General features: G+C 41.4%; 1 protein-coding gene across 4 annotated transcripts in view; it reads right to left on the bottom strand.

Annotated features, from left to right (window-relative positions):
• The window catches only part of LMBR1 (limb development membrane protein 1), a 151,821-nt gene that overhangs the window by 64,802 nt on the left and 62,122 nt on the right, over nt 1-24,897 (bottom strand). For all 4 annotated transcript variants that reach the window (XR_012157623.2, XM_073334558.2, XM_073334557.2 and 1 more), the window contains one exon: nt 19,226-19,329. Coding sequence is in view for 3 of the 4 variants with exons in the window: in XM_073334558.2 (XP_073190659.2) it covers nt 19,226-19,329 (104 nt within the window). In the remaining variant the exon portion in view is untranslated. The remainder of the gene's footprint in view (nt 1-19,225; nt 19,330-24,897) is intronic.

Raw genomic sequence — 24,897 nt, 5'->3', positions numbered from 1 at the left:
CTGGGAGCCAGAGAACTGGAATGCAATAAAGCGGGCTGTGTGATTTCTTTTTTGCTTCTTGACAACCAGTTGGGGAGGGGGGGAGGGGGGAGATCAGAAGCACAGTTTGTGACTGGTTGGGGAGTTTAACTTCAGTGTTACTCCCAAGGCTGGTGGGTATCTGCTCTCCCTTTTGCAGCCTGCCCTGACCTTGGCATTTCCAGTGAGGGCTATCCCAGGCACCACCGGTCACACTCTGTACACCGGAAAGCTTGATTCAAAACTGATTATCCTGTTTAGCAAATTCAATATTTTGTAGTTTACGCACATTTTACACCACAATACCAACCCTAAATTTCATATTTACAGAATAATTTCACTGCAAATTATTCAATAAATATAGTTACTGTAGACTCAAGTAATGACAACAAGAAAACACTTGTTCATAGCCTGGAATGTTGAGTTATGCTTTCAAGTCTTCATTTGTCAAGGGATCTCTGGTACAAAACACGGCTTGATTCTCACCAAGAAGATTACCATTTCCTAAAATTTGCAGCTGCAAACCTTTGGGATCAGGTGGTTATGTTGGTGCCTAGTCAGATGACAGCTGCAGGTAATCAGACATACAGGATTAAGCAAAGTTAAATCTGAACTCTTACATTCATTTTGGGATCAGACAATATCATGATGGTGTAATTTAATGGAAGCACACTTGAATTCTAAGAAAATCAGTTACATGTTGTGCACAAGGCATGGATTATGATTTATAGTGCATTTTTTTTGTGTTTTCCAAGACTATTCCATAATTTATAGCATGGCTGACATCCTACGCGTCAAATTGGAACAGGCATCCAGTATCAGTCTCCAGCAGGAAGGAGCAACTTAAATCCCCAGGTATGCTCTCTTGGAAATTTGTGGACATCAGGTATGGACAGCAAATCTGAGTATCCAAGGGAACAAAGCAAACCCACAATTAAAGAAACTCTTACTAGGCTAAGATAATAAAAGCTCTAGGTAATAGCGACAAATAGCCAGCAGGACACTATGATTAAGACTAAGATTTTGTCACAGACAAGTCATGGGCAATAAATGAAAATTCACGGAGCCCGTGACCAGTCCGTGACTTTACTAAAAATAACCAGAGGACAGGGCTAGGTAAGGGGGAGGAATGGAGTCCCATGGGGAGGGACGGACAGGCTGCCTAAGACCCCTGGCATGGCGGGGGGGCACAGCCCTGGCTCCAGCGGCAGCAGGCCTCCCCAGGGTGCACAGCCCCGCTCCGGATCTGTCTGCAGCTGCGGGACAGGGGTATGCAGCTCCGCTGCAGACCCTGCCAAGCCCGAGACAGCGGGTTTGGGGCACCCAGCCCCAGCTGTAGTCCCTGGCGGAAGCCACAGGGCTGGGGCACAGGGCTCCGGCTGCAGCCCCCGCTCCAAGCCCAGGAAGCTGCAGGGATGTTTTGACAACTGTTGGGAGGGGAGCGGTAGAGGGGAAAGTGCTTGTAAAGGCAGCACAGGGGCAATCCAAAGGATTTTATGCGGGGAAAGGGGCTCTACCGCCTCACCTTGCCCCCGCTGCTCCTACCATGTAGCTTTCCTAACAAAGTAAGAGCGGGTAAAGTCCCAGTGATCATCCAGCCAGACTTCTGCTGCTTCCTGCTGTGGCAGGGGGTGGCAGCTGCACCGCGGGGCTCAGTCGCATGGCCTGGCTACAGCTCCTGCCCGAAGACGGCCCCGGCTGCAAAGCTCGCCAAGCCCTTGTCACCGCGGGGCTGGGTCGCATGGCCCCAGCTGCATCTCCCACTCCCACAAGCCTGGTATGCTGCAGGGCTGAGTTGCATGGCCCTGGCTGCAGCCCCTGGAGGAAGGTAGCCCCAGCTGCAGCCCCCGCCAAGACCAGGACTGGGGTGCACAGCTCCTGCTGCAGCCTTGCACCCCCCAAGCCAGGACACCGCGTGGCTGGGCACATGGCCCCGGCAGAAGCTACTGGGCAGTGGCTGCAGGGTCCTCCTGGTTCCAGCCCCAGTTGCAGCGCAGGGGAGCACAGTCCTACCGCCGCCTCCTGAAGCCAAGTAACGAAGGTCCAGTAAAGTCATGGAATCCATGACTGCCATGACCTCTGTGACTAAATCGTAGCCTTATCTATGATCCATGTGACATATATTAATTAACACTGATGCTGCTTCCAATCATGCTGACTAATATTGTCTAATTGTTTCCTTGTATTCCCGTCTGTCTGTAGCCATCTGTTGTCACTTGTCTTACACTTAGATTGTAAGGTGTTTCAGGTAGGAACTGTCTTTTTGTTCTGTGGGGTCCTGGTCTATGACTAGGGCTCATAGACAGTAGGGTAATACAAATAATCATGAAAGCAGGCAGACAGGCAATAAATGATTCAAAAAAATAAAAACATGGAACCCACGACATGCCAATCACCGCCCTCACTAATCTGATCACATCTCTTTCCCACTCCCTTTGTCTTTTGATTAAAACTGTTTTGATTGAAACAGTGCAAGGACTGTCTGCCTCTCCATTTTGAAAGCACATTGCGTATTTACCACAGTCTAATTAAAAAATAAAAAACTGGTATAATGTTTTATCATTGCTGAGTCAGAAGGGTTATCTAGCTATTAGCACACAGCACTGAGTCTCGGAACCTGATTCTACTCTACCACTGAACTGCTGTGTGACCTTGGGAAACATAGCTTAATCTTTATGAAACAAGGTGGGTGATGTTATGTCTTTTATTGGACCAGCTTCTGTTCTGAGCTACACAGAGAATGAAGAAGAGCTCTGTGTAGCTAAAAACCTTGTCTATTTCATCAACAAAAGTTGGTCCAATAGAGGATATTACCTCACCCACCTTGTCTCTCTAATATACCCTGACCAATAGGGCTACAATGACACTGGATATACTTAGGATAAGTCTACACTACCACTTATGTTGGTTTAACTTATGTCGCAAAGGGGTGTGAATAAGCCACCCCCCTGAGCGACATAGTTACACTGACTAAGCGCCAGTGTGGACAGTGCTATGTCGGTGGGAGAGCTTCTCCTGCTGATACAGCTGCCGCCACTCGTTGGAGGTGGATTAAGTCAGTCAATGAGAGAGCTCTATCCCATCAGCTTAGAGTGGCTACACTAGAGAACTTACAGCAGAACAGCTGCATCAGTGCAAGCGCTCTTGTGTAGCCATAGCCTTAATCTTTGTGTCAGTTTCCACATCTTTAAAATATGAATATGTATTTCAGAAGGAAATTAGTGTCAACTTGTTTAATACTTATAAAACTATAAGGATATGCCACCTTCTTAAGAGACTGACAGGAAGCTAACAGAAAATATAAAAGAACCAAATGTAGGACGTTACGGCCTACAACAGTCAGATGCAACATAACCACCTTATTATTGCAGCTGGTTGCCTTTCCATATAATGTGTATAGCGTGAAACCGTAAATCCCAAACAGGGAAGTTTTGTTATAACCAGGTAGATACAGATAAGGCAGCTGTTAGGGGGAAAACCCAAATACAAAATTTTGAGGACTATGGATCTAAGTGAAAGACATCCTGAAATTTTCAGAGTTGGAATCTGATATTTTATATTTTTCTCTTAGTTATGTCCTTTTATTATGAAATCATGTTCACACAATTAAAAAATTCCTTTTACATGTCTCCACAAAAGCAATTTGAGAGATACGTGGATGAAAAGCAGTACAATCACATTCATTTGAGGTAAATGGCAACTTCCGCTTACAAAAAAGATGACATGCAAATTTAACATTTTGGGTTGAGTTTCTTTAAAATAAAATTATTAGAAAGCCTGTAGAAAACCACAAAATAGGAATGTTTCTGTATTCTCCCCCTCCTCAACATTGAGGAACAGTAACAAACAACATGCTATGCCAAAGGAGACAGCTGTAAACCCAGATTTCCATTTAAATACTTTCACATAGGCTTGTGGGCTAAACATAACATTCCTTTTTTAAATAAACTGTTTTAAAAGCAAGTTACTTTATTATAAACTTAATAAGGCATTGTTTAGATTACTTAGCAATATTTGGTATTTTATATAAAAAGCAAGTTAGATACCAAGTGAAGCAAGATACTCAGTTTAAACTAACCCTATATGAATTAATGTTGATTCTGACAGTGTAATGTGTGGAACACGTAGCAAATACTACTCCTGAGACTTTAAGGAACGTGGCTTTCGTTAGCAAAAAACACAGGAGAATGTAGATGACATTCAGAATGTCTGCCTCAGACCAACAGTATATACAATTAGATTATTGCTGCTCAAAAACAAGTCACTTTTATTGTTAATCTTAAAAGGTGCCATAGTCCATCAGAAAAACTGTGCTACATTTAAAAAAAAAAAAAAAAAGCCATGAGAGCACAGTCAAGAAGAGCAGAACACAAGTTTGATGAGATTCTGTTCCTGCTAAGACCAATTGCTTTACTGCACAAGCCACAGAAGAAAACTACCAATTGCTTTACTGCACAAGCCACAGAAGAAAACTAAGTATAAAGTCCACTAGCAATGTTGAACCATACATCTGTCATTTTAATGTTTATAGTTAATTTATTCTTAGTATTAGACTCTAACTTACAGAAGCATTCAAATAAAGAAAACCCCAATAAATATAAAGGTGACATTAAGTCTATGCTGGAAATCAACATTGGAGGTACGAAAGAAAAAAAAAACGGATTCATAAATAGGCTAGGTTTGTGAGACTACTGAGAAGGTTAACATTTTGAAATTCACCAAAACCTGAAAAGCAAGTTAAAGTTTTTCAGAACATTACATATGAGCACATTGTATGTAGCAGAAGTTTGTAGAATTTCAGGTTTTCAGGTTGTAAAAGATATAGCTGGTGAGGAGTGTGAAAGCTCAGAGATTACCATTCCTGGCATGCTGCACTAGAAAATAGTTAAAGATGTAGAAACAGATCTCCAAACACTCTAGCTTTATAGATGGTTCCCATCTACTTATGTGCCAGAGCAAATCAAACAGAAGCTCCCAGCAGGGACACTGGTAGAAGGTTAAAAGATGTCCAACTATATAATAATTTTTTGTATATTTTTAAGTAAAAAGCATGAGGACATTTAGATAGGTTTTTTTTATAAATATTTCCTTCAATTAGTCATTGTATCTCCCATCCTCTTTCTCTAATGAAAGTTAGTTTTATGGAACATAAGACCAGTCTGTCATATCTTGGTTTTCTAACTATGCAATACAAGTTTGCCACTTCTTCCCAGAAACAAACAAACAAAGAAAACAATTTTTACCTGCTCATGCGACCTATAGACCTGATTCTGCAAGTTACTCTGCTTGGGGAGAATTTTTGTTTCCCCAAGGAACCCAACTGAAGTGGAGTTCCACACTGGTACATCCATGCAGAGTAACTTTCAGGACAGGGGTCTTAAATCTATAGTCTATTACTCTGCTTTCTTATCTAGGTCTCAATTAAGGAAGTCATTCTTTATTCATGAAAGCAAACAGGCAACAATTAGTCTTATCACATCACATCACACGCTGAACCACAAGCAATGTCAACCGCTATAACCATTTGTTCATTTTCCCCAACCATCTCTGCACAAAAAATTTCAACACAGGTTCATCAAACTATCAGTCACCTTATGTTCAAACCTGTCCCGATGACACACGTCTCCCATGATGCCCACATGTGAGTCAACCACTACATTTCATAGGACAAACATTTATTTATAAATACAAAAGAAAATGTTCAACCATGCTAAATACATGATTTTGCTCAGTAACCTCATAATTTCATTTCTGACTCTATCACCCCACCTCTAATTCATGCTTATTTTATCCTTTTGAGACACACATGAAATTAGGCCTTGAACCTGCAGAAACTTAGGCATGTTACTCACACGTGTAAGACCTGCAGGATCAGGATTCTAAATGTTAGACTCTTCTAGACAAGGACCTCATGTAATTTATATGTATTGGGAGGTCTCAAGTAAGAGTCCAGATACCGTAATATAAAATATTTACCCTTCAGCATTCACGATCACATCCATCTTTGAGCTCTATCTAACTATCTCAGGTTCAGTTAGCTACTAAGACAGACAGATGGCAGAGCGTGCCAGCTGGAACCATTCAAAACAGACAGGACAACAGGGTAGACAACACCCTCTACTATTTATATACATAATGGTTACCAATAGTTTGTTACTAAATAAGAAAATATATCCAGTACTACTACATTATCCAGTTATATGTTTCTTGATTTTTTGTTTATTTTAAACACCAGAAGAAAAAGGGCTTGCCCTTCCATGCTCCCTCTGAGATAAATGAGGAAAAATTTAAAGCTTGCAAGGAGGGCAGCAAAGAGAAGAAATGTATTACATTTAAAAGACATACTGAAGATAATTTATTAATAGTTCCACAAAATATTCTAGAAATTAAGATTTATGTGACTCAGAAGTTTAAATATAACTATAAATTAAATATCCCTACAGGTATTAATGTATGTTAAAACTTCTCATCTTCCCCTTCCTCCCACCTCATAGACTCCTGTTATGCTTAAATAGTGGAGGCTATGAATTGTAAGCCACATTCTGGTTTCAGATATGTACGCACTATTATCAGTGACTTCAATGGAAGCAATGTGTGTATTCAAAGCCAAAACATGGCACCATGCTTACTGCAAGATCTATACTTAAACACAGCCCTTACCTATACACATTGTGTTTTCTTCAAATGTACTGGTTACGTGTTTGTCTAACAACTGTTAGTTTTAAGTATGCTCTTATTTTAATAGAAAAAAACTGACTGAGCTACTAGAATCTACTTACCAAATCAGAACCCCAGAATAATCAGGATCCCCTTCCTAACCAAAGACCAATAAAAAATTTTAAGCAGTGTAATTTTTAATGACTTAGAGTTTTTTTTAAAATTGACCTTATTTCTGAACTTAAGATGTTAGCTAATGTCAAAAATACCCCCCTAAAAAAAACAAACAGCTGCCTTTGATGTGACTGATTAAACAACTTTTGTCTCTGGTACTACTAATGGAATGAGTAAATGGGTTGTAATATAATGTAAAATAATTCAGTTACATACCAGTAAACATTTCACTGAGATCAGAGTACTAAAGATTTAGTTCATGCTGAATGATTTTATAGCCAAATAAATATGAGCTTAAATGCCAAATAAACACACACTCCTAACAGTGCACCTCACAGCTATTTGGTGAGCCATTACTCATAGGGGCCTGTGGGTACCGCAGTCAGAGGTTAAAGCAGACATAAAATGTGAAGCAAAATGCTGCTTCCAAATAAAGTTCAAGACCCTTCTTCCAATTTCAAATAATTTTTCTGGAAAATAGAGTACAAAAGTCTAGTAAATGAATATAAACAGATTTTACTCAAGGGTATTCTCATATTAGAGAGTTAAACTTATTTTCAGTGTTATTGTTTCTATTTTTAGCTGTAGCAAAATTATAGTAGAAGTGACCATTTTTGCTACAATATTTTTTGCTGTCTGACCTGTGGTAATATTTTAACTGTGAAAATGTAACTGATTTTAAAGGTGACTAAATACTTCAAAGGAAAGCCATCAACTGCAATTATGGAAGCCTCAAGAAAAGTGCAAAAGAACAAATAGCTTTACAGTACTCCTACACTCTACATAATTAATCCAGTGAATCCTACTGGTACATAAAGCAAAAACTTGGAGCATTCGTCTGTTTTAAAAATAACTAAGAGTGTGACTAAAACAGATTCCCATACCCTCTCCCATAAAAAAAAAAAGATAATAAAGTTGAAAGGTAAGGCTGACACTCTTCTCCAAAGTTGTTATTTTGTGGTTTGGTTGCGATCTCCAATAAAGCAACCTATGGACTGCAAAATGTAAGCACCAGAGATTAATAGCCTCAAACTCAAAAATCACCTTCTTTTGATGCTACACGAATTTAATGTAGTACACAAATTAACATAACTTAGAAAAGGGTCCTTGCTATTGATAAATTAGTACTATTAAATGTTAATGAGTAATAGAAAAAACATGTTAGTTGCAGATTACATCTACTGAAGAAATTACACTGGACTGCTTTTCGGGAGGAGGGGGAAATTTAAAAAAGTGATTAAAATTAGATTTATTAAGCTACATTTGATTTTTTGAGCTTAATTTTAAAATATCTAAAATGCAAAATATAGGTCCCTATTTTTGGCTTTGTGTTTCAGGCATTTTAAAATTTGTGCTCTTAAAAATAACTCTTCCCTCCCATTAACAGTAATGACAAGAGGACTATGTTCCTTTTAAAATTCACATCTGGACTGAAATCTATACACCAAATTTTTGTTAATGATTCAAAAAGGACCAAATTACATAGCTAACACAAATGGGCTTTACAGTACTACAAAAATTCTAGCAGGCACTTACATAAAGTGCTGCTGTTGTAGCAAAATGTTTTGGACAATGGTCTGTCTCACCTATCTTCAGTGCAAGAATAAACTGCTGCATTTTTTAGATATATTCTTATTAAAATAAGCCTCACTGATGCTTTGGGAGGGGGAATATTGAGAGAGGGGATGGGACACTAGCTGACACATAACAATAGCTGGTGAAATATTACTCTATTTTCTGTAATAAACACCAAGATCAAAACATTATGCAAGTTAAATTTCCTTGAAAGGTTCCCAGCAGGAGTTTTCCTTTTTGTTTGTGCAGTACACGATTTCCTCTCACCCAAAAAAAAAAAAAAAAGCCATAGCAAGAATGTGTATGTGCCACTAACACTAAGCAGCACTTCCTTAATCACTCATTTCCAACAATTTATGGATGATCAGTGGCAAAAACGAGCAAAAATAATGAAAGAATGCAATGAAAGCTCACTGAGACAAACTGGCTTGGACTTCCTACTCATTTCTCTGTCTCTTTAAGATGGGGGCCTGATACAAATTAGCCACTGGGGGAAAAAAGTCATCTGGTCATAAAATACAGTACAGGGTCACTTTTATGTAAGTTTGCCAAAAGGGACATAAACCAGGACAATTTCAAACTGTGACACAGGATAGAAGTATATTAAAAAAATCTTTGTTCCTCCTCTATTGTGCTGTCATGTTGCTCAGCTTTATAGACATTCCGAGCACCAGCACTGGCCTCTTCGCTTCCACCTGGTCTACCTAATTAATTAAGCAAGGAAGTTACCTCAAATTTTTGTACTATTTTCTTTTATTATCAGGCACTTCTTTTGATGTTCTAGGAGTTAACCTCTTAATCCACAGACTCTGTGTGCTGTGTTATGAACATTTTGGGATGTCTGGATAATTTGGATAATTGGTCAGGATGTTGCTGTCGCTCATGTTAAACTTTATGCCATGACTTCAAATACAAAGATTGGTATTAAGGTAAAGTATACCATAAAGACTTTAAAAAGTCTACAATTATGATTCTGCAATACCTAAATATCAGTTTGTCACTGTAACAAACAAAAGTACACCATTTAGAATTTCTTACAAGTAAATTACTCCTAAACATCTGTGTCTTTAATTTCAAAAATGAAACTCAAATAAGTTGAAGTGACATCAGAATAAGCCATAGTATAAAGGTCAAGTTAGAGCGGCTACCTACTCCTCAAAATGCACTCCCACTTCAAACATCAGTATGTACATACACTCAATTCATAGTCTACTGGCACACCTGAAAGCTTTACTACTTCTAAGACAGATTCAGATATCTCATGTCTCTTTTGGGGAAGCAGATGAAGGAAGGTGTTATTTTGGATATGAGGAGACATGACTGACAGCAACTACTCTACCTTACACAAGTGTTCTAGTGTGATGGATAAACAGCAATAAACAACAGAGTGAGGAGTGTCTCAACAAAAGATATCTATAAAGCACAGTCTTCCATTAGAGTAGGCAACTTCTTCAGACGAAAGGGAGAGAATTTAAACAAATATAAGAAAGACTGTTATTTTAGTCACCTGCTCAAATATTATAAACACTGTCAAATTCATGCAATTTATGTAGCTGAATAGTATAACATTCTGGTAGTAGCATTGGCCATCATGTGACATACCTCAAAGTAGGCTGACAAATGGTGTAAGTTCTTTATTTATTGAAAACCAATATACATTCTAGTATTGCTGGCTTTTTACCATTATTTTCCTACTGTCTAAAGCTACAGTAAAATAAAGAAGAACATAGAGAAGGCTACAGCTGCAATAAAATGGAACCACACTGTAGTAAGGAAGAGAAAAAAGGCCATTTAAGACTTTTAAAAAAGGAGGACATAGTCAACCCCCTTAGGCCTAAAATGTCCTGTTTGAATTAACATAGTGGTTTAATTAAAAACTAGGCAGAGAATCATGTTTAGTTTGATTCTGAGTACATGCACTGCATCCGTCCATGGTGAGTAGTTAATTTCCGTATCTCCATCTCTGCGCAATACGCAAATGGCTGTTTTGTTTTGGTATTTTTAAACTGTTGCCCGGGGAATCAATAGGAGTCTATAAGAGGGCCATGTGCCATTTAGAAGGTATATTAGCAACTAAGGGGAAAAAAGCCACTGTAAATTAGGGGGTGGTTTAAAAAAAAAAAATACACCAAACTGGATTAATCTGATTTAAACTGAAAAAAGGTTGTAATATTTCTGTATCAAAATTATTTAAATAGGAAAATTATGCAGGATACAAATAGTGACAACAAACTCGCTAGCTATGTGCTATGCCACAACTTCCAACGTAACTTCGGCCACGGGAAAACCCTCAGTGTTAAAACACACACAAATATCCAATTTCAGCACAAAAGCATGTATATAGACAAGTGGGCTTTTATAGACACGTGTTAAAGGTTAACATACCTGTACAAAATCAGAGAACTGAGCCCAACAAAGCAAACAGTTCAAAGTTAACTAAACGGGGCTAAAATAAATTTAGTACTGTACTACTCTACAGCTGGGCGAATAAAAAACGGTTACCTAGCTTTCGCAACTGTTGTTCTTCGAGATGTGTTGCTCATGTTGATTCCAATTAGGTGTGTGCGCCCGCTGCATGCACAGTAGCCAGGTTTTTCCGCTAGCAGTACCCATCAGGTCGACTCAGGTGCCCCCTAGAGTCGCACCTCCATGATGCCGTATATAGGGCCCTGCCGACCCAGCGCCACTTCAGTTCCTTCTTGCCAGCACTGCTCTGATAGAGGGGTAGGTAGGTGAGTCGTGGAATGGACATGAGCAACACGTCTCAAAACAACAGTAGTTACGAAAAGTAGGTGACTCTTTTTTCTTCTTCAAATGCTTGCTCACGTTGATTCCAATTAGGTGACTTCCAAGCAGGAACTCGGAGGCAGGGTCAGAGCTCATGGGTTTGTTAATTGGAGCACCACTCTGCCGAAGGCTACATTATCTTTATCTTTAGCCTGCTGGGTTATGATATAGTGCAAGGTAAAAATGTGGATTGAGGACCATGTCACAGCCCTGCAAATTTCCTAGGTCGGAACGTGAGCCAGAAATGCCGCTGATGCTGCTTGCGCCCTCATGGAGTTTGCTGTCAGCACGGGGGCAGGTATTTTTGCCAGATCGTATCATGTCTGGACACATGATATAATCCATGATGAAATTCTCTGAGAAGAGACTGGGAGAGCCCCTTCATTCTGTCTGCTATTGTGCCAAATAATTGGGTAGATTTCCGAAACGGCTTCATCGGTTCGATATAGAAGGCTAACACCTGGCGAACATCCAAAGAGTGAAGTTTTTGTTTGTGTGTGGCTTAGGGTAAAAGACTGGAAGAAAAAATGTCCTGATTAACATGACACTGGGAAACAACCATTGGGAGGAAGGCTGGGTGCAGCCAGAGCTGAATCTTGTCTTTATAGAAGACTGTGTAAGGAGGCTCAGATGTTAGGGCCTTAAGCTCGGATACCCTCCCAGCAGATGTTATTGCCACCAGAAATGCTACTTTCCACGAGAGAGAGAGCAAAGAGAATGTCGCGAGTGGTTCAAAAGGGAGCCCCCATTAGTCTGGAAAGAACCAGTTTCGGTCCCAGGCCGGGATCAATTGTACTTGAGGGTATAGCCTGTCAAGTCCTTTAAGAAAGTGTCCAACTACTGGACTGGTGAAGACCAACTGGCCTGGCATGACTCGGTGAAAGGCAGAAATGGCTGCCAAGTGGACTTTTATTGATAACATAGAAGGCCCTTGCTGCTTCAGGTGCAGAAAGTAGTCCAAGATAAAAGGTATTATCGAGTGCGTAGGAGATGTATGTTTCTGCAATGACCAAATTGTGAATCTCTTCCATTTGGCTAGGTAGGCAGCCCTAGTAGACATTTTCCTACTGCCAAGAAGGACTTCCCTAACTGGATCAGAGCAAGCAAGCTCCACTGGGTTTAGCCATGGAGCTTCCAAGCTGTGAGGTGGAGAGATTCGAGGTTGGGGTGCTGAAGATGGCCATGGTCCTGAGTTATCAGGTCCAGAAGCAGTGGTAGAGTGTTTGGAGTTTCCACTGACAGCTCCAGAAGAGACATGTACCAGTGCTGACAGAGCCAGGCCAGAGTTATCAATAATTACCGAAACTTCATCCCTCCAAATTTTGAGTAGCATCTTGTGGATGAGTGGAATGGGCGGAAACGAGTAAAGGAGTTGGTCTTTCCAGGGAAGAAGGAACACATCCGCAATTGTGCCCAGGCTGTGATTCAGGAAGGAGAAGAACTGCGTACAATTCCTGTTGTGTCTTGTCGTGAACAGGACTATCTGGGGAATTCCCCACTGTTGGAATATCGTGTTCTCAGCATTCAGGCGGATGGACCACTCATGGTTGTGAAAGGACCTGCTGAGATGGTCTGCCAACTCGCTTTGAACTCTGGGAAGATAAGATGCCTCCAAGTGTATTGAGTGGGCTATGCAGTTTGAGGGCTTCCTGGCACAGGGGAGAGGAGCGTGCTCCCCAGTCTGTTTATATAAAACATCGCTGTTGTATTGTCTGTCATGACCGATACCTATCTCTCCTCCAAGTGAGGTTGGAAGGTCTGGCATGCGAGAGATTGCCCTCAGCTCCCTGACGTTGATGCAAAGTGAGAGTTCTGCTTGGGACCAGAGGCCTTGAGTCCTGAACTCCCCAACATGCGCTCCCCACCCCACCGCTGATGCATCTGTGACCAGGGAAAGAGATGGTTGAGGTCTAGAGATGGGAATTCCTGCACACACAGGGTTGAGCCACCATAGGAGAGATTGGAGAACCGACAGGGAAAAAGTGACTATCTTGTCTAGACTGTTCCGGTTTGGTTGATACACCAAGGCTAGCCACTCCTGAAAGGGTCGGAGCCTCAGTCTGGCATGCTGCACTACATAAAGACAGGCAGCCATGTGGCTGAGGAGCTTCAAGCAATTCCTTGCTGTGGTAGGGAATCGTCTGAGATCTTGTATGATGTTGCAAAGGGTCTGAAATCATGACTCTGGTAGAAATGCTCCCACCTGTCTTGACTCCAACACTGCCCCTATCAATTCTGAATGGGGCACAGGGTTGACTTCTGCACATTCAGTAGAAGGTCAAGGGCGTCGAATGTTGCTCTTAACAGGCTTACGCACCTCCACTTGTGTTTTTGGAGCAGCCCTTGATCAGCCAGTCATCAAGGTACGGAAACACCTGCACCGGGCACTTCCACAAGAAAGCAGCCACGAATGCCATGCACTTCGTGAACACTGAGGTGCCGCTGACAGGCTGAAGGGGAGGACCATGAACTGATGATTGTGATTTACCACAAACCTGAGGAACCTTCTGTGAGACAGGGTTATAGATATATGAAAATATGCATCCTTCAAGTTGAGGGCAGCACAGCAATCTCCCGGATCCGGGGAAGGGATAATGGAAGCCAAGGAGACCATGCGCAACTTCAGCTTCCTCACAAACTTGTTGAGGTTTCGCAGGTCCAGGATAGGTCTGAGACCATCTTTGGCTTTCGGGATTAGGAAATAATGGGAGTAAAAATCCCTGCCCCTTAGCTCCTGAGGAACCTCCTCCATTGCTCCTGCTCTTGGTAGAAGCTGCACCTCTTGTATTAGACGATACTCGTGAAAGGGGTTCCTGAAGACTGACGTGGAAGGGGCCTGGGAGGGCGGGCAGGCGCTGAAATGGAGAGAATATCCCAGTTCTACAGTGCAGAGCACCCAGTGATCTGACATGATCCAGGACCATGCATGGTAGAAGAAGTGGGACAGTCGACACCAAAAAGGTGAGGTAGTTGGATCCAGTGTTTGAACTGGTGCGTCGCACTTGGGCGCACTTTCGAAAAGGCTTGTTTTTGACCAGAGGACTGTTTCGCCTGCCCAGAGCACTGAGCAGATGAAGCTGTAGCTATCTTTGGAAATTTCACATTGGTATCTTCTTTGCATTTTGTCAGATTTGCAGTGAAAGTGTTCTTAAAACGAACAACATGTGCTGAGTCATCATCCGAGACTGCTATAACATGAAATATATGGCAGAATGCGGGTAAAACAGAGCAGGAGACATACAATTCTCCCCAAGGAGTTCAGTCACAAATGTAATTAACACATTTTTTTTAACAAGCGTCATCAGCATGGAAGCATGTCCTCTGGAATGATGGCCGAAGCATGAAGCGGCATAGGAGTCTTTAGGTGAATCCAAAAATATTTATTAAATTTCAATTGGTATTCTATTGTTTAACAGTGCGATTAATTGTGATTAATTTTTTGAGTTAATTTCGTGAGTTAACTGCGATTAATCGGCAGTCCCTAGTATTTTGTTTTTTTTCATAAAGCTATACTTCATTTGGTCATTGAAGGAATTGCTCACCTTTTTTTGGATACAGCTCTGCAGCAGCAGATTTTCTTCAGAGTTCATGGGACATTTTAGTGAAGGAGTAAAAGAGATAAGCAAATGGCTACCTTTGTACTTGTTTCTAGTTTAGCAATCTGTGTTTGTACCATTCATATAGTGGAATTCATCATCATTCCAATACAAAATTTCTGTGCAGGTGCATAAATTGATCTTAAATACAATAAACCCAGTAAATCTTTTTTTCTCCACAGTATGTAAAAGATTAAACAATAGATTAAATGGAATCTTGAAATTTTACTTTTAAAAATAAATCCATGCTTTACTACTTTCAAGAATATATTTAAGCTTTACCCTTATTCTGTGCTCCCTATTTTAAATTACTCTCCATCTTTTGATTCTTCCTCCAGTTTTTGCCTCATTGATTTTGAATGCTCATGTACTGTCTTAGGCCAGGTCTACACTGCAGAGTTAGGTTGACACAAGACAGCTTTCGTCAACCTAACTATGGAAATCATCAGTTCAGTACTCAAGGCAAATAAGACATCAGGAGTACCCATCGCTAACAGACATAACCTTGTAACCAAGTCACAAGAGGGGCAGTTCTTAAACCCTGTACCAGGGAAGAAAAGACTGTGAGGGGAAAAAAAAAACAACTAACTATGAAGTTGGATATTGTTTTTGTTTTAAGTCAATTGGTAAAGGAAACCTAATTCAACTAACTATGACTAAATCTAAAGTTAAATCTCACCCAGCAAGGGCCAGGGTCACTGCACTCAGCTCCATCTTGCAGCCACGGTTGGTAAGCAGGAACTGAATGGTAGTTGAATCCACTATACTCTTCATGACTATAGGGAGCACAAGAGTACCCATGGATGCTGCTATGCAAAAGGAATCCAATCTTGAACACATGCTCACCAAGAGTGAAATCTGTGTCCACAATCACCCGAAAAAGAATCTTTTGTTGCTCTGAGCAGTTTAAATTGTACCATCTTTATTATATTATTGTAGATACTTCTCTTTCTATACAAGTTTTGGTATTTATTTTTACTTGGGATGGCTATATAAATTATTCAAAAAACAATGTTATAATACCAAATACGGTGTTATTAAACAATTAGGTATTTTGGGCTGCATTATCTCCTGCAGCAGAGCTCTGCTCAGCACAGAAGGATGGATAGGGTATCAGGGAACCAGGTGAGATTCTCCATTTAAGAAGTTCATCTGTGACCCTGATCCAATTTAGAGCAGTTGCCAGGATCCTCTATTTGTGCCACTAGTATAGGGTCCTAAATGAACCCTATGCAAGCAGAGGACTGGCATAGCAAAACTCTACTCTGCCTCACTCCCAGCAAGAAAGAGGGCTGGCAGGTGTAAGCTCCAGATCTAGTACATATGTGCCGCAAGAAGTTCCCCTCCTACATCAGTGGAATTTGCGGCCAGATCCCTTTATATCACCTGAGTGATGCAAAGAAGCCATAGTTGTTGCATTCTAATGCAAAACAAACAGTGATCTCACTTGCTTTTATATCAACAGACCAGCATATTTGATTGTCACATATTCCATGCATTTAGGCAGTTACTCTGTCTTAAGACACCTAAGATTATTAAGGTTTTGAGTTAGAGTACAAGTTTGATGTAGCTAGGGTGCATATTGCTTTTGGTATCAGCTGAAGATGGAAGTGAAACGTTATGGAGTGAGGGAGTACATTATCAATAGTACTGTAGACAATATTAAGGTGGAAAGGAATGCTTCCATTCTGAATGGCTTCCATTCTTTTAAGGTTGGGGGATGGGGGGTGAACTGCCACAACTTTAACTGCTACTAAACAGTTTTTGTTTGCCAGTTTCTTGGGCTTTCTATACAGCATCGGTGTACCTCAGTGGACACTTCCCCAGATTAGGAGCTGCACCTACCTTGGAATCAGAGGGAGAAACTGAGCTGATGGTCCTGCTCCTGACTACCTCAACATTCCTGAAAAGTGTGTGTAGTTGTGATGAGCAAGTAAATTCTTTATAACATTTTATTCTTGTTTAAAAGTTACTGACGGTATATATACGGAACACTCCTCCATGCTTAGATGGAGGATATGACATAACCTGTTAGTTGGAGGGAATCTCTTTGAAATAGACTGCATCCATTACTGCCTGAAACACTCTGTAGCCTCTCACAGACTACTGGAAAATGGCTGTGGCCTGAGAACAGGCTTCCTATAGTGCTCCCAGTTCCTCTGGGCCCTCCATCATCATCAGTATGAGGCATACTTCTCATCCCACAAACATGCCAATGTGGGACACCTGTAAATGTGACTGCTGCCATCTTGGCTAACAGAGTACTGAACTGATGATTTCCAGAGCTAAAAGAATGAATGCCTTTACAGCTGGTGATAAAGAGACAAGCTCTCAAGATGAGAGCTGCCACAGACCTGCATCCTCCATGGCAGTGATTCTCAACCAAGGTACATGTATCCCTGGGGGTATGCAGATCTTCCAGGAGGTTTTCAACTCATCTAGAACGGTGTTTCTCAACCTGGGGTTGTGACCCCCGGGGGGCAACACAGGATGGGTTTGTGGGGGATTTTTCAAGTGCAGGGCCGGCATTGGGGCTGGCAAGCAGGGCAACTGCCCAGGGCACCATCACACAAGGAGCCCTGTAAAGCTAAGCTACATGCTTCAGCCCCGGGCAGCAGGGCTTGGACTTCAGACAAGGCTCACAAATGAAAAACAGGCTCAAGTATCACACTGAAATGTAAGCACAATATTTATATTCCAATCTATTTATTTTATAATTATATGGTAAAATTGAGAAAGTAAGCTATTTTTCAGTAAGTTTGTGTGACACTTTTGTATTTTTATGTCTGATTTTGTAAGCAAATAGTTTTTAAGTGAGGTGAAACTTGTGCTATGCAAGACAGATCAGACTCCTGAAAGAGGTACAGTAGTCTGGAAAGGCTGAGAACCATTATTTTATGGATAGGCACCGAGGGAAACACAACACACTGCTATTCACTAGTTAAAACAGAATACTGATGATCACCAATCGTGGATTCTATTTCTGGCTCTGGATGAGGAATGTGATTTATAGTGGTGAGAGATGGAATAATGCAAAGTAGTTTAGTCACTCTGAATAGCAGTATAGTATAGTGGATACTCGGGATCCGTACCTGCAGTGACCTTGCATAAGCTTCCTGCTAGCTTATTTATAAAAAGACAGTGTGAGGGGAGAGTTCAGAAGCTCTTTCAAAGCTGTCTTCAAAGCTGGGGTTCGTGGCCTTACTAAACTGAATGAGAATTTAAACAACATTTAGGAGAAGCGAAGGAAAAAGTCTGCCTTTCTCCCCATCACCCTTGCTGGATGTGAGTTATGGTGTTTGTGCTACAGCAGATTTGGCATCAATTAAAATTGAGCAGGTTCACCTTGGCACATATGTTTTCCATTATGGCTAAAGAGTTATAAAATACTCTATAGGCAAACACTATATATTTATAACTGATATTCTAGGAATCAGCACGAGGAGCAACAATATAAACATGGGACAGGTCCTGGAGGGATTTAGATTTCTTTCAAAAGGGGTACAAAAAAAGACAGTGAAGCTACAAAAAGGAGCAATTTTTAGACTTATTCTCTGTATGGATTCATTTTTTGCCAATTGACTATGAAAATTCAAAGAGCTCAAAGTTTGTATTTTATGTATAGTCTTTTCCCATTTCAATGAGATTTGTACAACAAAGATTTAAAGCTCCTGCTAAAACCCAACTCTAACACTAGCTTAACTATGGTGCAGGTGCCATTGCATTGTAACATCAAGAATCCTGGAAGCCTTCACCACTTCAATTTACATTGCTTATATCTTAATTTCCCCAGGGCAGTCCCTGTCTGTATACTATGTTTTGTACAAGACTGATCACATTTTAAATTATTTAATAAATAATTACATCAAACAGCAAATAAGGGGTATATACAGATGTGCAACCAAAGTTATAAGGGCTTCTCTACACTTGAAACACTACAGCTGCATCGCTTCAGTGTAGACACTACCTATGCCGAAGGGAGGGGTTCTCCCAATGGCACAGGTAATCCACCTTCCTGAGAAGAATCCATCAACCTAATCTGTCTACACTGGGGGTTAGGCCAGTTTAACTACGTCACTCAAGGATGTGGATTTTTCACATTCCTGAACAACGTAGCTGGCTTGATCTGTTTAGTGCAGACAAGGCCTAAAAAATTCAATAAAGTATGTAATTAGCTTACTACAATAAAACAAGTTCATGGAAACCAGTTCATAACAGTGGTCCAAACTGTACAGAAGCCAATTAATTTTTTTGCTACTGTACCAGTTATTTGTATGTAATTGCAGTAAAATCAATAGTTTGTATGCACTATCCTTTGCAGCCACACTCTAAACGAAATAGCCTAATACTATTGTAACTACAGCTTTGGGACTTGGTATTTATACATTAATAAGTCTACAAATAATATATTTACCTACCTTTTTTAAGCCAGCAAATCCTTCTGATTCCAGAAAGAAGAAGGCAAAGGGCATCAACACAAACAAACAAAGATTGGAAAAAAGGGAAGCAAGATTCCACAAACCTGAAATAAATGAGAAGAAAATGTTTACATTACTTTTCAAAACTGAAGAATCTTAAAATAAAACTTATTAAAATTCCTGACATCACTATACTGTCTTTCAACTAGGTAGGCTTTTTAGATAAACACAGAGCATGTATAATAATTTATATATAAATATAAATGAAGATCTTAAATATACATAAGATTCATATAATCTATCACTGAAAGGCAGCAACCTGAATGCCCTGAAATTTTAAGCCAAAAGTGAATACTGCCTTACCTAATTGAAACTGTTGGGAAGTTTTGAAGACCGGCTGCAATAACTAAAACTGTATTTTTCTACAGTATCCTTTCTTGTGAAGATTGACCAGGGATTTTTAAGCTATAAAGATATTCACAATTTATTAACATGTTTCCAAGAACCATATTTACAAGGTTTTTGGGTCCTATGCAATGGGAGTTAGACACTTAATTCAGGCACTTTTATAAATCTCACTAGGTACTTACCTGCATCTTTACATGCCTAAATACCTTTGTAAATCTCAACCTAAGCCTAGTGCTCAAGCAGATTCCTGAGCACCAGCACAATACTGATTCTTCTTAAAGTGTCACCTGCCTAATGACTAACCCCATTTCCTGCAGAACACTGGGCTTTTCTGTGAAGCGTTTCATTCGACATCAAATAGCAACCCTGAATTGCTTAGTTTGTGAAACCTGAAGGGATTATACCTCAAGATGGTATCATTTCATGCTACAGATAATTTTTAAGCTGTCTATACAGAATAATAATTTCCAGTACAATGTCTCATCTCAGCACTGATTCTTGGACGGCTCAGTTCTATTCCCCCTCCTATTCTTCCCTTTAGAGGGGATCGAGGCACAACATGGACTTTAATGCCAGCAATACACAGATAACACCATCTCCACATCAAATGCAGATATTTCCATTTTACCCGTGTCTATCTGAAATAAGCTGCTGGCTAAAACAGAAAAAAGGCAAGACAGAGGAGGTGATGGCTAGAAGGTATGAAAGGATTACTCTAGACCTCCACCTTGGGCATCTGTGCAATAATCAAGATTTTGCAAAGTTTGAGATCTTCTTGACAAAGTCACTGGTGGTTACACACATTTTTCCACTATTCTCATCTCCAGCTGGGCAGGACACTGTGTTCCTCCTTATCAGTTTCTGACTTACCTACAGTCTACCCGTACTACAGTCACCAATAAACTTGACTACTGCCACACACATTGCACTTGGGAATGAAAACTGAAGCCACAAGGCAGCTGCAATTGGGTCTCATTTAAGAAACACAGGCTGAGAGGAAAATATTACTCCAGGGCTTTGCATGCTCTCCAACCTCCTCCAATACAGCATGCACTTCAAAATCCTACTCTAGATCTCCCAAGTCCTAAACGGGCTGGGGAACCAACTCTCAGGAATGGACTATATCGTTCCACAACCCAGTATGAGAGCAATGATCAAACAGTGTGTTCCCAGAGTGTGAGGTTTCCAGGGACAAGAATCTTTATGGCACAGTCATATTTGAAACTCCATTCCTTAAGTAACAGTTTGAGCTCAGATCTTACCACCTTTAAAGTGATATAGAAATGTAGGGCTGGAAAGGACCTCAAGAGGTCATCTAGTGCATACCCATGTGCTGAACATAGAATTAAGCCTTCCTACAACAAAAGAAGAGTGATAGCATACACATCATAGTGATATTTAAAATGGGGAGCTGTGGAAAAAAAGCTCAGTCTTTTGAAATGGGTCTTTAGATTTTGTTCTCAATTTTACTAGTGCCAACACACCACAGCAATGGGTACACTAAATATACACACTTCAAATATGAACTGTATGATAGAAACATACCTATTCTTATAGCAGTAAACTCAAAAATGAAAAATTAACATCTTTTAGATGACATGTTTCAACATTATAATTATTACCGGAAGTTTTCTGTAAGATATTTTCAATATATTTACTTATATTTACTAAACAATGTTGTTATACGGTTACTGTTTTATTTGCAATGAAACAGAAGAGTTTTTACTGAACAGTCATATTGAATTTAATTCCCACATCAGTTACTGTAAAAGGGAAACTTATTTTACAATGATTTTTGTGATCCCATAAGTGTCATTGTACAAAGCAGAAATGATTTTTCCATACATTTCAAATAAATGTTCTGTGGAAACATTTTTTCTCTCTGGTTCTCAACCTGCGGTCTGCAGACTGCTTGAAACCCGACCAGCACGCAGCTGTGGCCCATGTGAAACCCTCAGGGCCATTCAGGTAGCATATATATTATGTGGGTGCAGCCCACATAACAGAGAGAGCTCAATATGCAGCCCACCATGGTAAACAGGCCGAGAACCACTTTAACATGCAACTAAGCTAGTGGAGTAACAAAACAGGTAAGACACTGACTGAGCCCTTCTAACCGACAGTGGCTTGCTCTCTGTAGCGTTTTCAGTCTGACACCTCATTATATAAGGAGAAACCATATATTTTCCTACCATAAGAAGTTACTCACTCTGCGCAGTGATGATGGTTCCTCAAGATTTGTCCCCGTACGGGTGCTCCATTGTAGGTGTGCTTGCGTCCCTGCGCTGCTGATCAGAGAACTCTGGTAGGGGCGCCTGTAAGGCCCGCACATGCGTTCTCTCTCTCCTTGTGCTGTGCCACGAGGCTAGCCAGCATGTGTGGGCTAATGCCCCTCAGTTTCTTCCCTACCGCAGAGTCATAGACAAGAACTCTAAAGTAGAGGGGAGGAAGGCAGGTTGTGGAGCATCCATAGATACATGCATCTTGAAGAACCATTGTTACTGCACAAGGTGAGTAACTTCAAGTAGCGTTCCTAGGGGTGCTCCACTGTAGGTGCCTCCCGAGCAGTTCCCCTTCTGGAGGGCCGGGACTTCAGAGTCAATGCTGTCATCGGTAACGGACCTATCGAGGCGAAGATGGCATCAGAGGCAGAGTCCCCAGTGATCATATAGTGTTCTGCAAAAGTGTGGACTGACACCCATGTCGCCACTCTACAAATCTCTGAGATAGGGACATTCTTGAAGGTGGTGACGGATGAGATTGTTCATGCACACTCCACAAGGTCAGAGTCTGAAGGGGTCAAGTTGCAAACTTGATAACACAGTCTGATGCAATTCGAGACCTCTTGGAGAGCCTTTGGGCTGATATTGCTGAGCCCTTGGATCTTTCCTCAATGAAGAGGAAAAGCCTAAGGGACTTCCTGAAGGCCTTTGTCCTATCCAAGTAGAAGACCAGGGTTCTCCTGACATCTAGTGTATATAATATAGCTTCCCTGTCATCTTGGTGTGGCTTGGCATAGAAGATTGGAAGGTGAATCAATTGATTCATGTGAAATGGGGAGGTTACCTTAGGGATGAATTTTGGATGGGGTCAGAGCATAAACCTGTCCAAAAAAATACCAAGTAAGGGGAATGTACCATCAGAGCCACAATCTCTCCTATTTTCCTGGTAGAGGTAATTGTTATGAAGGCAGTTTTCATTGATCGGCACGGCAGTGAACAGGTGGCCGTGGGTTCAAAGGGGGGGCCTACTCAGTCCTTAATTCCCATGTGGGGGTAGGGAGTCGAAGCTGAGGGAAGAGGTTTACTACACCTCTACAGAACCCCTCTACAGGTTGGTGGAAAGCTGTTATAGCTGCCAGGTGAACCCTAAGAGAGCTTAGAGATAGACCCGACCTTTTTAGGGTCAAAGCATAATCTAGGATCTGTGGAAGAGATGCAGAAGTTGGGGAGATTTGTTGGGATGTTCATCAAATCTGAAACCTGAAGCATTTCTGCAGGTAAGTACCTTGTGTTGAGGACTTTCTACTGTGTAATAGAACCGCTTGTACCGCTCTCGAACAGGAGTCTTCTAGGTGTTGGAACCAAACAGAAGCCATGCCCTCAGGTGGAGAATCCCCAAGTTGGGATGTAGGGTACATCTTCTGTTCTGAGAGAGGTGTGGAATGGCCGGGAAAGGGACTGGCGGGCACATCACAAGCTGTGACAGTAGCAGGTCTGTCTTGGAAAAGTAGGAGCAATCAGAATGACATGATCTCCATCCCTGTTTACTTTCAGCAGGACCTTCAACAGTAGGGTAAATGGGGAAAAGACACAGAGAAGGTCCCTGTCCCAGGGAAGAGGAGAGCATCACCCAAGGAGCATTACTCTATCCCCGCTCTGGAGCAGTAGCGTGGACATTTCTGGTTCAGGTGAGTGGCAAACAGGTCTGTGGACTGTGTCCCCCATTGTCTGAATAGGTTGTGAAGTACTGTCAGGTGTATCTCCCACTCGTCGTCGTGTGGGAATTTGTGACTGAGATTGTCCGCTATTGAGTTTTGTGCACCTGGGAGGTAAGCCACAGACAGTGTAACATTGTGGGAGATGCACCAATTCCATAGCCTTATCACTTCTGCACATAGAGAGGGTGACCTGGCTCCCCCTTGTCAACTGATGTAGTACATACAGAATAAGTTGTCTGTTAGGATCTTTGTGCATGATCAGCAGGAGGAAATGGGTGCAGGCGCTCCTGATCACTCTTAGCTCAAGGAGATTGATATGAAGGGCTATCTCCATGGGCGACCATTTGCTTTGTGTTCTGAGGCCATTTAGATGCGCGACTAACTCTATGAGTGATGCGTTAGTGGTGAGGAGCAACGACAGTGATGCCTGCAAGAAGGGGATCCCCTTACAAATGTTGAATGGGTCCTTCCACCAGTCTAAGGAGTTTTTGATTCTGGTGGGTGGTGATAGAGATTTGTCTAGTCTGTCCTTGTTTGGTCAGTAAACCAAGCTGAACCAAATTTGGAGGTACTGCATGTGAAGCCTGGCACGCAGTATCACCGCCGGGCCCACTGCCATATGCCCCAAGAGTTGGGGGCAAAGCCCGGCTGGTATCTAAAGGCTACTCTGAAAGGTGTCTATGAGCGTGATTAAAGATAGGAACCTGTGTAGAACCAAGAGGACTTTGGCCTGTAACGAGTCACGGTCGACCCCTATGAATTCCAGGTTACACTGGAGTGAAGGTTGACTTCCGGATGTTGATCTGTTGACCCAGTTCTGTAAACAAGTTCACCGTCGCTTTGATGACTTGGTGAGCCTTTCTGAGAGATCAGGCTCTGAGGAGATAATCATCCAGGTAGGGGTAGACCATTATCCCTTGGAAAGGTAAAGGAGCAGCCACTACTGAAAGAACCTTGGAAACTACTCTCGGAGCTGATGATAGCCAAAGGGGAGCACTCTGTATTGGTAGTGGTCATGTCCCACAGTGAATCTGACAAATCATCTGTGAGCCAGGAGGACTGAGATACGAAAACAGGCGTCCTAAAGGTCAAGGGCCAAAAGCAAGTCTCCCTGTTCCAAAGTTGGAATGATCATTGATAAAGTGACCATCTTGAATTTTTGAGCCTTGACAAACTTGTTGAAAGCTCAGAGGTCAAATATGGGTCTCCAACCTCCCTTCTTTTAGGATATGAGAACATAACGAGAGTAGAACCCCTTACCTCGTAGATGCTGAGGTACTGGTTCTATGGCTCCTAACTGTAGGTTTTGCTCTACATCCTGTCA

The sequence above is a fragment of the Lepidochelys kempii genome, chromosome 2 (genome assembly GCF_965140285.1).
Source record: "Lepidochelys kempii isolate rLepKem1 chromosome 2, rLepKem1.hap1, whole genome shotgun sequence".
Lineage (NCBI taxonomy): Eukaryota > Metazoa > Chordata > Testudines > Cheloniidae > Lepidochelys > Lepidochelys kempii.
The sequence above is the reverse complement of the archived record's forward strand: the minus strand, read 5'-3'. Positions and strand labels throughout refer to the sequence as shown.